This window comes from Taudactylus pleione, unplaced genomic scaffold, assembly GCF_031769625.1.
Source record: "Taudactylus pleione unplaced genomic scaffold, aTauple2 ptg000143l, whole genome shotgun sequence".
Classification (NCBI taxonomy): domain Eukaryota; kingdom Metazoa; phylum Chordata; class Amphibia; order Anura; family Myobatrachidae; genus Taudactylus; species Taudactylus pleione.
Window position 1 is genome coordinate 206996 of NW_028284545.1, and position 13938 is coordinate 220933.

The window sequence follows — 13938 nt, forward strand, 5'->3', positions numbered from 1 at the left end:
CCTTACAGCAAAGAAGGATATTTGCATATCTTTTAATAAACTAGTCTTTGTTAACGGGGCAGGTATCGCCCTAGATGAGATTGGACCATCTGGTTTGGATGATTCAGAATGTGGTCTGAAAAATTGCACAGGGAGTGCAGACTTGCTGGCTTGGTGCTTCTTTTGGCTCGTTGTTTGCGGTTTATTTTATGACCTTAAAAAGTTTTAGGTTGTTTGTGCGGCCATTTTGAGTAGTGGAAAAACGCTGAGCTCAGTTGTGGTCACCTGTGATACACATAGGTTCTGTGGTTCTTCAATGGCACAGTTCTTAGCTGAAATACCTCAGGCACCATGCAAAATGTAAAGCACATATGTCTTTCTCTTTGGGTGCCAGAAGTTCAAATATTAAAAACCAAACATACAAACATTTACAAAATGTCCTTCCTTTTTGGAAGTTAGCTTGCCCAGGTTAGGTTGAAAACACTAGACAACAAAAAAAAAAAGAGTTATCGTGAGGTACTGAGGAAAATGCAGGTGTTCTTGGCTAATTTCTGTGTGCGGATTCCAAATCTGAACTCCAAATTGGCTAATCGCATCAGGAACTAAAGTTATGGGCATCCTACTGATTTAGGTTTTTTACATTATACAATAGCTATTACAGTGACTTATTTGTGATTTATTTGCTCTTAATCTGGGTATACACCTAACTGATATATCTGCATATGAGAACAACCATCATCTGTCATCTGGCTACGGGTCCCGCTGACCGGGGGTCGTGTTGTGCCGCCCTCCCAGTGGCCTCTGCAGCAAGTGTATGAGTGGTCGGCTGACCGCCCGTACACACAGCATGATGAGTAGATATATCTGCAAGGGTTGAGTACAGGATGCCGGCTGTGAGAGTCCCGACGTCGGCATCCTGACAGGGTTAGCATACCGACACTTGTTGGTCAGTATGCTAACTCTCCCCCTCTACCCTAACCCAAACCTCCCCTCCTAGTGTCTAAATCTAACCTCCCCCTCCCTGCACCCTAAACCTCCCCCTTAGTGCCTAACCCTAACTCCTAAACCTAACCCTCCTCCCAACCTAACCGTCGGTATCCTGTCGGTGATGATTCCGGCGCCGGGATTCTGACCAGCGTTGGGATTCTGGCGCAGTTAATGTAAGTGTCTGCATCCAACCGCCGGGATGCTGAACATATCCCATCTGCAGATATATCTGCCATCGGCTGTGTAGCACAGCCGACGCGATATGTCTGTAAACGACATTTTGTTTCCCAGTGTAATTTGTAGTCTGGATTCTCTGGAATCAAAGACTAAGGGCCGTATTCAATTAGTGGCAAAAAGCCGCTTTCTGCTAAAAAGTTTCGCCAGCTACTTAATTTCGGCAGCGTAAACTTTTCCCTGTATTCAATTGCGGCGACTTATCACCGGTGCGAAAACGCAATGCAATGTAATGTACCCGGCAGAAAAGTTTTGCCTATGAATAGCTGTCGAAAAAAAAGTGCAGAATTGCGGTTTTGGGGTGCAAAGGTGGGGAAACCACCCTGCACCCTTTGGACAGGTCCCCAAAGGTAAACTGTGTAAAAAAAAATTAAATCACCACCCCAAAAAATGTCGTTGAAAAAGAACAAAGTTGGGGTACAAACTTAAAAACTAGTGAAATAGACTTTGGGGGGTCTGCAAGTATGAGGGAGGGTTTTTTTATTGCAGGAGCTTGCTCAAGGTGCGTTTTTCGCGGTTATTAAAACCTCACTTTTTGTGAATTTTAACCATGCTAGCACCCATTTTCATGTACCCCAAATTTCCTGGGACTACTTATGTTCATGAAAAAACCTGCTAAATGCTATTCTTCACCACTTGTGCAAAGACGCTAATTAGCAGCTATTGAGAGCATTTAAGTACCCCAAATACCTTCAGCAGCTCTATTCAGAGGTATCTATAGTGCTCCCCAATGTTAGTGCATCTTTTGGGGGGTGTCAGACTGATTTCCCCAAATCTGACAGCACGTTTTGCCTGTTTGCGTTTTGCCTGGTCCCGTTTTCGCATCCTTTGGAATTGAATAGGGCGATAAGCGGGGACGCGCGTGAAACTTTTCCGCAGGTAAAACCAGCAATGACGGTGAAAAGTACGGCATGCGAAAAGCGGCCGACTTTTCGCAGCTAATTGAATATGCCCCCAGGCTCCAGAACTTTGGACTTCATTCACAGATGTACGCAATGTCGATATTGACGCACATCGAGCGTTTGCCATTGTGCATGCAAACCACACTGTGCATGCGCAGCGATCGTTTTGTGACTATGCTCGCACAAAGGATTCTTTTGCAAAGTGAGTGACAGGTAGTCAGCGTTTGGGGGAGGTAAAAGGGTGCAGCTATGCAAACGCAGACGTGTCTGACCACCTAAACTCTGTTTTATGAGTGTACATAAATTAGCCATTGCAATCTCCTTCGCAGCATGAGAGCGCTCTGCGTGTCAGGAGAGATGCTGTGTTTGAGACAGGTTGGACCGATGTTTACGCTGGTGCACGACATTGGATGGATAGGAGAAGGCAGCAGTGGGCGTCCCTATGCTCGGGTAAGCATTGGAAACATAAGCATGTGCGATTGCATTAGTGTATATCTCTGAATTAGGTCTTTTGTACCGTTATTCAACTGTGAGCAGGACTGACTGTGAGAGAGTTCACTCACCAGAGGCCCAGGCTGCTCTGGGTATGCAGGCCAAGCTTGCAGTTTAGAGAGGGTGTTGCGCTAAATAATTGTTTCCTCTGTGAAGAAAAGAGCATCGGCTAGTAGGAGGGAGACTGAGCGCACCAAGTGACACCTTGTAGTACTAGCTCCAAGGGTTGCCTAAGCCTGCAATTTAGGATATATAGGAGTGAATTGGAATTAAGGTCTGTTGGGCTGATTCTGAATTGGGAGCAAACAAACAAAAAGTAGTAACCTTGTACCAGGAATGACCATATTGGAATGGAAGGATAAATACTGGCTACAAATGCTGGACAGCTTTTTTTCTTTTACACTGTTAAGCCGCGTATCCACTAGACGATAAATTGGACGATTTGAATGATAACGATATCGTTATCATCCATCGTCCGCAATATCGTCCAGTGGATATGCCGTCAATGACCAGTGGTGCGTACTGCCGCTGGTCGTTGACGACATCTTTCATCGCCCGTACTTGCAGGGCAACCCGGCGATATGGTCAGGTTCTGCAAGTACGGGGATGAGGGAGGGTGACGTCACGGAACGATAACGTGATTGATATCGTTCAGTGTGGGTGCTCAATGTCATTAATGGCATTGGGCACATCACTGCCGGGGAAACACTAGATGATATTGCTCATGGAGCATATCGTCTACTGGATACCCTCCTTTAGATTTTAAATTGGGCACATCCCTCAACAATGTGCAAGTCTGGGGTGTAATCGGAGCGCAAGGGGGGCGAATTGCTGTGCCGTTGTAACGGCAATTTGCACATTTTAAATCAGCCCCATCTGCAGTGCAACATGATTTTACCAAGGTGCCAAGTTACTTTGTTTTAACTTTGCTCCCAACTCTAAAGCAGTCCCCATACTGTATGTCACTGTACACTGATGACCTTATTTACAAGTGACCTGGAAAATGCTCTCCTATATCTCTGAATATAAAAGTGCTCCTAGTTTTGTGAGGTGAAGGAACATTGAAGAGGCCATGTGCAAAATTGTAAACGTCACATCAAAGTCCAACCTACTACCACGTCAGAAGCTCCCTTTTAATAGAAAATTACTTTTGTGCTAAACTACGGTAAGAGTGAGGGGACATTTTGATTGCCTTTAAAACTGGTCACTTTAAGGGCTCTATTTACTACAATCCGCATATTGAATGCAGATTGTAGTGTGAGATTAACGACTGAATTTGCATTGCGAATTCAGGCAATATCACAGGGATTTACTACAAATCCCTTGCAGGGACAGAGCTTGCGAAAAAGCTCTGTCCCTGCGGATCCTATCCGCACTCTAGTCACGAAATTTTCGGAAAAAATACCGTGACAAAGTGCCCGCGCATGCGCCGACTGGCCGTCGCTGCTACCCCCCCCCCCGGCGCTAAGCCCCGCTCCCTGCGATCGCGAACCTCCCGCGACCCCCCTTCCCTTAATTACACTTACCTGCATGATCTGGGCCTCCGGTGATGTCCTCCAGTCAGGTGATATCCCATACTGCACTGGGACCCGATCACCCGATGTCCGGGCCACAGTGTGGTATGGGAGACCAGCTGACCGGAGTGAGGACATCACCCGGAGCCCCGATCACAGATCCCTGGAGTCAGGTAAGTAATTTTCTTTTTTTTACAGCAATCAGCTTGCGGTCTGTTTAGACCACACAGCTGATTACTGGGACCAACTCCAGGCTCTGCTCTCCCCGTTAGAGCAGAGTAGGAGTCAGGTAACCGGGGGAGATCCTGGATAATGCCACCTCCAGGTGGCGTTATTATCACAGGGCCTCCCTAGGTATTTTTTTCACATTTTATTTTTAATAACTCAGGTCGGATCACATTTCCCATTACAATTATGGGAAATGCGATCTGCTTACTAAAAATAAGTGATACTTAGGGGTTGGAGTAGAATTTTACAAATTCTACTCCAATTGCCCTGTAATAACTATAGCTGATAATAAAATAATGTGAAAAGGGTGTGAAAACACACCCTTTTTTAGTGTGTTTAAAGCTTTGTTTGACAGCGCTGCATAGGATAGCTGAATGTTTGGATACAGCTGTCCGAAGTAAGGTGGCACAGAAACCCAGTGGTCTGTAGGTCGTTGGTGCAGGAATGGCGCAGGATTGTAAAGATGGATGACTAATGAAAAACATAAAAAAATAACATATTAAAATCATTAACATTCGGCATGTTGCTGGGAGACGTTGAATCGGAGCAGGAGTTTGGTGAGCTGGAAAACTTGGGGGGATCTTGAAAGAGTGAGAAGAGGAACAAAAGCAAAAGGGGAAATGGAATGGAATAAGGAATAGAAAAAACGGGATTGGGGGGGGACTGACAAAGTAGAGACAATCTAGTGTGATGGATGTTTGTGGTAGGCAGTAAAGGAAGGCTATAGATAGTGGATAGCTGGATGAGATAGATGCGAGATATGGGAATGGGTGGCGAGTTAATGTATAGGTGGAAAAAATAAAATATTTGAAAATATTTTTCGGCACCACTAGTGTATTCCTCAGGGTGGTGAGTGAAGAGGTTTTTGTGACTATAAATGTGCTTCTCTGCTAAAGTGCAAAAGGATGGTGCAAAATATGTCCCATTAAAAGTATAGCACAAAGAACCAATTAAATCTGTTCAAATTTAAGTGCTTAATGAAAATGGCCTTGTTTCCACACTGTAAGCAACACCAATAACAATGTGCAGCACCCATCAATCGCCTTTCAAAAATTTTACTCTTGCAAAGTGGTGGAATATTAGAATTATTTTGCAAACTCTGCATGCCGGTGGTCCATACTATGCATGCCGGTGGTCCATACTATGCATGCCGGTGGTCCATACTATGCATGCCGGTGGTCCATACTATGCATGCCGGTGGTCCATAGTATGCATGCCGGTGGTCCATAGTATGCATGCCGGTGGTCCATAGTATGCATGCCGGTGGTCCATACTATGCATGCCGGTGGTCCATACTATGCATGCCGGTGGTCCATACTATGAATGCCGGTGGTCCATACTATGCATGCCGGTGGTCCATACTTAGCCAGCATCGCAATCACTCCTGCGCCTAGCGGGCTGGTGCAAACTTCTGTTTCTCTGCAAACCCCGCGGCATTGGTAGAAATCTAGGAACAGTACCGCCCATGAGTATTTTATACTCTGTTGTCCTGCACTTTGTAAATAAGTCCCAATATGTGCAGGTAACATGAATCTACAAGGAATCTCACTAGAGGTTTTAGATTTATCTGACATATATAGCTTATAGCCCTAGAGATACCTGATTAATATTGAGCTTGGAGGGACTGTGCCTCCCTCTGCTCCAACAGCGAGCCAGTTTAATTGGTCGAGAGACAGCAAGTGACCAAAAAGGCAGTCAATTTGCAGTGCAATAGAGGGGTGAGAAAACAATCAGCAGATGAAACAGATTTGCTTATATTTGTATAACAAATGTATTTTATAATTAAGATCTTAAAATTAAGCATGAGGATAAAATACATTATTTAGAATACCCTCACACTCCATTACAGCTTTTGTTTTTTGTTTTTTAAAAAAGGCTGAAAATATAGGACAAAAAGCTGAAATGGCAAAGCATAGCTGCAGCTGTAAAATCAATGAACATGTATATGTGAATCAACCCCTACAAAGTATCTCCATGATGGTAGGAGACTGCAAGCATGTCTCTTGCATTTTCTTTTTCCAAGTGGTGATGTAGGGGAATCTCGGCCCCTTAGACAGCAGCTAAAGCACATTAATGGCACATAAGCAAGCTGTATAGCGTTAAGAGGGCATTCGCTTGTTCATTACTGGTCTGCAGTCTCCTTCCGTCATTTGAAGTCAAAAGATATGTTGAAATAACCATCTGCATATGACCTGATGAAAGACTTGTTGGTTTGCTAAAAAGTTTATCATTTAGTTCGAAAGTCTCTGCCGATAACTTTCTGTATAGATCATCTGCCGTCACGTCATCCTGGCTCCATGTGGCTCTGATCATGGTAAACATTATCCTGAGTTGTTCGATAGTTTTATCATATCACATGTATACACTACAATTACTATCCAATCATAAAGTTTTCCTTGAATCTAAAAAGAAAGGAAAATACAATAATGATATAGGTTACATATAGATTATGCCAATGATATGTCACTGTATTCAAAATCCCTGTGTCACTACCAAAGTTTTAATAATAAAGCAATGCATGGAGTATAATAATTTGCAGGAGTAACTTTCAGATAATGCTGCTATGCCATATTTAGATGTTCTGTCCCACTATTGTTTGCACTTTACTTGTTATATGTTTACTTTTCCTCTCTGAGCCATTGTTTTTTGTTTTGTTTGTTTGTTTGTATTTTAACCTTCAGATAAATGTAGCCATCAGTTACTAAACACATCTATGTAACCATATTTCAGGGACTGTGCTCTGCCTTATGACCAGCAGGTGGCAGCAGCATGCCTCTTCTATAACTCCTCTTGCTGGTACGTTTCCAGCAGGTGACCTCTGGAGGTTGGTTAATCGACTGGCTATTAATTAAAACGGTTATTTAAGTTAAGTCCCAAAGACATGATCTATAGCTGATTCTAAATTGTAAAGGAAGGAGAAACATAGGGATACCCGAACACAGGTGGATAGAGGATGGTAAATAGAGTAGGTGAGTAGCAAGCAATGTAATCTTAAACCCACTATTACAGATCAATATTGCATCCTCAGATACCAATGTCTCATGTGTGGGTGCTCCCCTGAGAGTATAAATACTATAATCACAAGGGGGGAAAAGAGAAGAAAAGAACTCTCATCTTTTTGGGGGGCACACTTAGTAGTTAATGTAAAATCTAACTTTTATTAAATTATGTTTAAAAATAATAAGTCAATACTAAGACAAACAACACGAAAATAGATATAAAAATGTATAGGCGCTAATGCAGCAAATATTGATAAAGTGTTCAAGTCTCAATACTTAATGATTAAAGCAGCAGTCTTTACAGTCTATATACACAGGAAATCATTTTAGGCATCCATAGTATGGTTTAGAAAAATTATACATCAATTCGTGAATAATTTGTATATCACTAAACATACTAATGCTTGATACTAGTGTATATTGTACCAGCATCCCCTGCATACAATAAACACATTATCTGTGTAAAGAAAAGCAGATAAACCAGTACTATGTGTTTTCATTGAGTGATCTATAATCATCTGCTGATTTCCACAGATGTTCATATACCATAACTAGAGTCATTCATTATCACACTCCAGTGTGTGCAATATGTGGTTCAGACAGATTGGGAGGTGACAAGAGGAAATTATAAGTGTCTGTCACAGAGTATTTAAGGTGTATATAATGTGTCACACAGAGGCAGTGAAAAAAAAAATCTTTGAGATGATATCAAAAAGTATTGAACAATGCCAGAGAGCGATGCATATACTATAGAACACACATAGTACATTCAATGTTAGTATTGAACAATAATTTGAATTACTGTGATTGAGGAATCAGCAGGGAAAAACATGTATATAAGCAAAGCTCCTCATTATATTTGACATATAGGGGACCACTGAAACTATATATATATTGTAAGGTCTAATACTAATATCATATTTTATTACATTTAATACTTTTCTAATGCATGCTATTTATAACATGAGTCTTACTGAACCCATTGGACATCTGATGATAGCTAGGATTTTGTTCATACTAGACACAACCTTTTTATGAAAACATATTAAAGGTTATGCCTCACCAGTCAGAGCAATACACATAGTCACTCTCATATACCAGAGAGATACACTATGATATAGCGAACCCATTTATATATACTTTTCTGCGCTATGAATCTTTGAATCATATATAATTACTTCTCTTTACTCTATACCACTCTATAGTCTGATCTTCAGCTAATGAGACAGCTGTAATTGAAAGTTTCTACATGTCATGAGACATACCTAATTAGAACAGCTAAGAGCAGATCTGGACACACCTTTGAGCAATTACCCCATTAGAATCTATTAGAGAGAGATTAACCCTCTTCCAATCAGAGGAACTTTAACAGATCTGACCCACTGAACCTGCTCTCCGATTGGTCCATCCCCTGAATAAATCATGACACAGCCTGGACAGACACCTGGAAATACCACTGAAGAAGCATTACAGCGAAATGGCTGTTTGGACTACAGGTACCAGCTGTGCACGAGCTGGTGGCCCAGATTGAGCAGCATTACACCAGCATCTGATTTTTAAATGGGATTCCTGGACGCAGATTCTGGTGACCACTCCAGGTATCATTCACAAGTGGGTGTTTCTTGGCCAGGATGAGTGGGGGAGAGTACCCTGCAATGCACTGTGGCATCAGGGTCTCCCCACTATCCCTAGAACAAGACACCCCACCTGCTATAATCTTCCTTCTCATGTCTAATACAGCATGTACTGCTCACTCTCCACCAATATGATATTTAGCAGATGGAGAGCAGCAGCATACACTGCTGATCTAAATTAGGCGTTTTTTATCTATTTTCATATTTATTTTTTTTCAAACAATTTTTATTGACAGATTGCCAAAAAAAAGAACAAAATACAATGGGGAAGATGTATGAAGCCCAGAAACGGTATCAGCGCACGTTATGTGCGCTGATATCGCTTCTCCCCGATGTATGATTGGGGGTCTGGGCGGTAAATGACAGGGGCGCTATGCTACAAGATAGCAGCGCTGATAGCCTGGGCTATGTACGAACGGTCAGATCGTCTGACCGTTCAGCCGGCTGTAGCTGTCGTTATCGACAGCTACAGCCTGGCGCTAGCCTATCCCCACAGCAGGGACAGCGCTGTCGCGGCTGCCAGCTCCACGCGAGGATCTCGCGATACTTGCGAGATCCCGCGCATGCTCAGTGGAGCCGGCCGGGACAGAGACACAGCGCATCAGCACTAGGCTGATGCGCTGCTGTCTCTAACGGGTAGCGCCGGAGGGGGGAGTTAACGCTCCCCCTCTCCGGCTGATGAGATGTTTATACATCTCATTGGTAGTGCTTCCTGCTTCGCCTCGGTAACGAGGCGAAGCGGGAAGCGTTATAGCGACACGGTAAGTGCCACTATCATACATCTACCCCAAAGTCAGGTACAGATTTTTGATATAAAATATCCAATAACATACAAACAAATGTAAATAAAATATATAGCAGAAAAGGGATGTAAACAAATATATAAATCCTATATAAGAAATTTGGTCAAAAGGGCCAACCGCATCAATTAGAAAGGTATTCCTGAACTTGGGATTTCCGATTGATACCATTCCGTTAAACCAAAACATTTTCTTAATGCTTCTATTAATACATCAGAAACTGTATGAACATAGGGGAGCCATGTTTCAAAAAAGGTTTTTGTCTGTTTTTCTTTATGTAAAGAAGCTTCTGTCCAATCCATAAAAAATAAAAAGGAAAATTTGGTGTAGAATAAGTTTGTGGGAAGTGGATCAGTTGAGATCCATTGTGATAAAATGACTTTTTTAGCAGCTGCTGCCAGTTTAATGAGTAAGATGCGGTTTCCCCCGGTCAGACAATCACCACTTCTGTTAGAATACCCCAAAATAACCATTTTTTAGTTAATTCAAATCTAATCTTCAAACAATTAACGATATAGTTCTGAAGGAACTTCCAAAACACTTGAACCTGGGGGCAATGCCAAAAGCAATGCATAATATCTGCCTCTGGAGCACCACAATTGTAACAGTTAGAATTTTCTGCTTTTCCAATAATATATTTTAATTTTGGGGTGAGGTATGCTCTATGTAGGATTTTCTGGTGGATTATTTTCATATTTCTATACTATTGTAATTTCCTGGGACACTCTCATTGAGTCGGTGGCCTGGAAGGGCTCTGCGCGGTATTAACAAAGCCCACTAAGACCTACGTCACAAAAGCAGATGCCCGTGACACTCATTCACATCCTATGACCGCCTGGGGGTTACACTCACCTGCTGTATTAATGCAGGTCACACAGCAAGCAGCAGCTGCCCGTTATACTCATTCACATCCTATGACCGCCTGGGGGTACGCTCACCTGCTGTATTAATGCAGGTCACACAGCAAGCAGCAGCTGCCCGTTAGATGTGTTACGAGGGAGAAGCTTTTCTTTATTTTTGTGATGCCTTATCCCTCACTCCCACTATCATTTTTTCTTATATACATGTTTTTCCCTGCTGATTCCTCAATCACATTAATTCAAATTAATGTTCAATAATAACATTGAATGTACTATGTGTGTTTGAACGCTGGCAATGATGGACGGTGTTCTATAGTATATGCATCACGCTCTGGCATTGTTCAATACTTTTTGATATCATCTCAAAGATTTTTTTGTCACTGCCTCTGTGTGACACATTATATACACCTTAAATACTCTGTGACAGACACTTATAATTTCCTCTTGTCACCTCCAAATCTGTCTGAACCACAGATCGCATATTGTACACACTGGAGTGTGATAATTAACTACTCTAGTTATGGTATATGAACATCGGTAGAAGTCAGCAGATGACTATAGATCACTTAATGTAAACACATAGTACTGGCTTATTTTTTATTTATTTATTTATTAACAGTTTCTTATATAGCGCAGCATATTCCGTTGCGCTTTACAATTGGAAACATTGATAGAACAAAACAGGGTAATAACAGACAGACATAGAGGTAAGAGGGCCCTGCTTGCAAGCTTACAATCTATAGGGAAACAGGCATTGATACACAAGGATAGGTGCTATATATATTGCAATTTGGTCTGGCCAGAATGCAGAGTTTCTTGGTGGGCTGCTTGATCCAGTCACATAGGAATGTCGGCAAAATGTCAGGAGTATGTGAAAGAAAGACAATATGTGAGGTTATGTATGGACTGTGAGAGGGGATGTGATAAGACATGGAAGCTATGAAGGTTATGTGGTCGGTTCTGGAATCTGATAAGCTTGTCTGAAGAGGTGAGTTTTCAGGGAACGCTTGAAGGATTGAAGAGTAGAGGTAAGTCTTATTGTGTGTGGTAAGGCATTCCATAGAGTAGGTGCAGCCCGAAGAAAGTCCTGTAACCGTAAATGGGAGCAAGTAATGCGTGGGGATGAGAGACGCAGTTCTTGTGCTGAGCGGAGAGGTCGGGTTGGGAGATATTTTGAGATGAGTGAAGAGATGTATGTTGGTGTAATTCGGTTAATGGCCTTATGTGTAAGTAACAGTATTTTGTATTGAATACGGTAGAAAACTGGCAACCAATGGAGGGACTGACAGAGCGGGGCAGCAGATGATGAACGTTTGGCAAGGAAGATAAGCCTCGCAGCTGCATTCATAATGGATTGTAATGGCGATAGCCTGTTTTTGGGAAGACCAGTAAGGAGACTATTGCAATAGTCAATGCGGGAAATAATGAGTGCATGGATTAGAGTTTTTGCAGTGTCTTGTGTGAGATATGGTCGAATTTTGTATATGTTTTTTAGATGTATGTAACATGATTTTGAGACAGATTGAATGTGGGGAACAAAGGACAATTCAGAATCAAGGATGACACCAAGGCAGCGAGCTTGTGGGGTGGGGTGGATTGTTGAGTTATCAACAGTGATAAAGAGATCAGATTGGTAACTGTTATTGGCCGGTGGAAATATAATTAATTCTGTTTTAGAAATATTAAGTTTCAGGTAGCGAGATGACATCCAAGATGAAATGGCAGAAATACATTCAGTGACACGGACCAATACAGATGGTGATAAATCTGGAGAGGATAGGTAGATTTGAGTATCATCCGCATACAGATGGTACTGAAATCCAAAAGAGCGGATTAGTTTGCCAAGAGAGGTGGTATAGATTGAGAATAGCAAAGGACCTAAGACAGAGCCTTGCGGTACTCCAACTGATAGAGGTAGCGAAGAGGAGGCAGAATCAGAAAAACGAACAGAAAAAGAGCGATCAGATAGGTAGGAAGAGAACCAAGAAAGGGCTGTGTCCTTAAGACCTAGGGATTGTAATGTTTGTACGAGAAGAGAGTGGTCAACAGTGTCAAAAGCAGCAGAGAGATCTAGAAGAATTAGAAGTGAGTAATGGCCTTTAGCCTTGGCAGTGACCAAATCATTTACTACCTTAGTCAGTGCTGTCTCTGTGGAGTGCTGGGAACGGAAGCCAGACTGAAGTGGGTCCAATAAGTTGTGGGTGTTAAGAAAGTGTGTGAGGCGGGTGTAGACAAGTCTCTCCAGTAGCTTGGAGGGGCATGGGAGCTGGGAGATAGGACGGTAATTAGAGAGAGTGTTAGGGTCAGAATTTTGTTTTTTCAGAATGGGAGTAATCACTGCATGCTTGAACAGTGATGGAAAGATGCCAGTAGAAAGAGAGAGATTACAGATTTTAGTTAGGGTTGGGATGAGCACAGGAGACAGAGCTTTACTAATTTGTGAGGGTATAGGATCTAGAGGAGAGGTAATAGAGTAGGAGGATGAGAAGAGTGTAGATACTTCATCTTCATTTGTGGGGTCAAATGAAGAGAATGTGCCAGAGGGTTCAGGTAGGGAATTGAGTAGGTCACTAGCTGAGGAAGAGAATAACATTTCATTTCGGATATTATCAATCTTGTCCTTGAAATAGGAAGCAAGATCTTGTGCACAGATAGTAGCAGGTGGCTTGGGTGAGGGAGGGGTAAGAAGCAGTTTAAATGTATTAAAAAGTCGCTTGGGGTTAGAGGCTTGAGCAGAGATTAGAGATTGGAAATATATTTGCTTGGCAGTGTCCAGAGCAGTACGATAAGAGTTGTAGATAGACTTATATGTGAGGAAGTCACTTGGAGTGCGAGACTTTCGCCACTGACGTTCTACTTTACGTGAGAGTTTTTGTAGATGCCTTGTTAAGTTAGAATGCCACGGTTGACGTCTGAGTCTACGCGGAGTGTGATGGGTAGCTGGAGCTACTTCATCGAGGGCTTTTACTAAAATCTGGTTTAGCTGTGATGCAGCATTCTCAGGAGAAGTGAGTGCTGAAATTGGTGAGAGTTGTTGTTGTAGAGAGGTAGATAGTTGTTGAAAGTTAATCACATTAATATTTCTGCGGGTTTTAGTAGGTTTGGTTGATTTCACTGACATTGAGGTTGATGTAATGGAGGAAAGTGTGCAGGTGATAAGATTGTGATCTGAGAGAGGGAAAGGAGCATTAGTGAAATCAGAAACTGAGCATAGTCTGGTAAATACAAGATCAAGGCAGTGGCCCTCCTTCTGAGTAGAGGAGTCAGTCCATTGGGAGAGGCCAAGAGAGGAGGTTAGAGAGAATAGTT

At 42.3% G+C, this 13938-nt stretch overlaps 1 protein-coding gene across 1 annotated transcript in view; it reads right to left on the reverse strand.

The window, feature by feature from the left end:
* Positions 1-6128: 6128 nt before the first annotated feature.
* The window catches only part of LOC148522695 (interferon-induced protein 75-like), a 74392-nt gene continuing 66582 nt past the window's right edge, over positions 6129-13938 (reverse strand). The window contains exon 19 of the mRNA XM_088473880.1: positions 6129-6738. Coding sequence (XP_088330006.1) covers positions 6719-6738 — 20 coding nt within the window. The 3' untranslated portion in view covers positions 6129-6718. The remainder of the gene's footprint in view (positions 6739-13938) is intronic.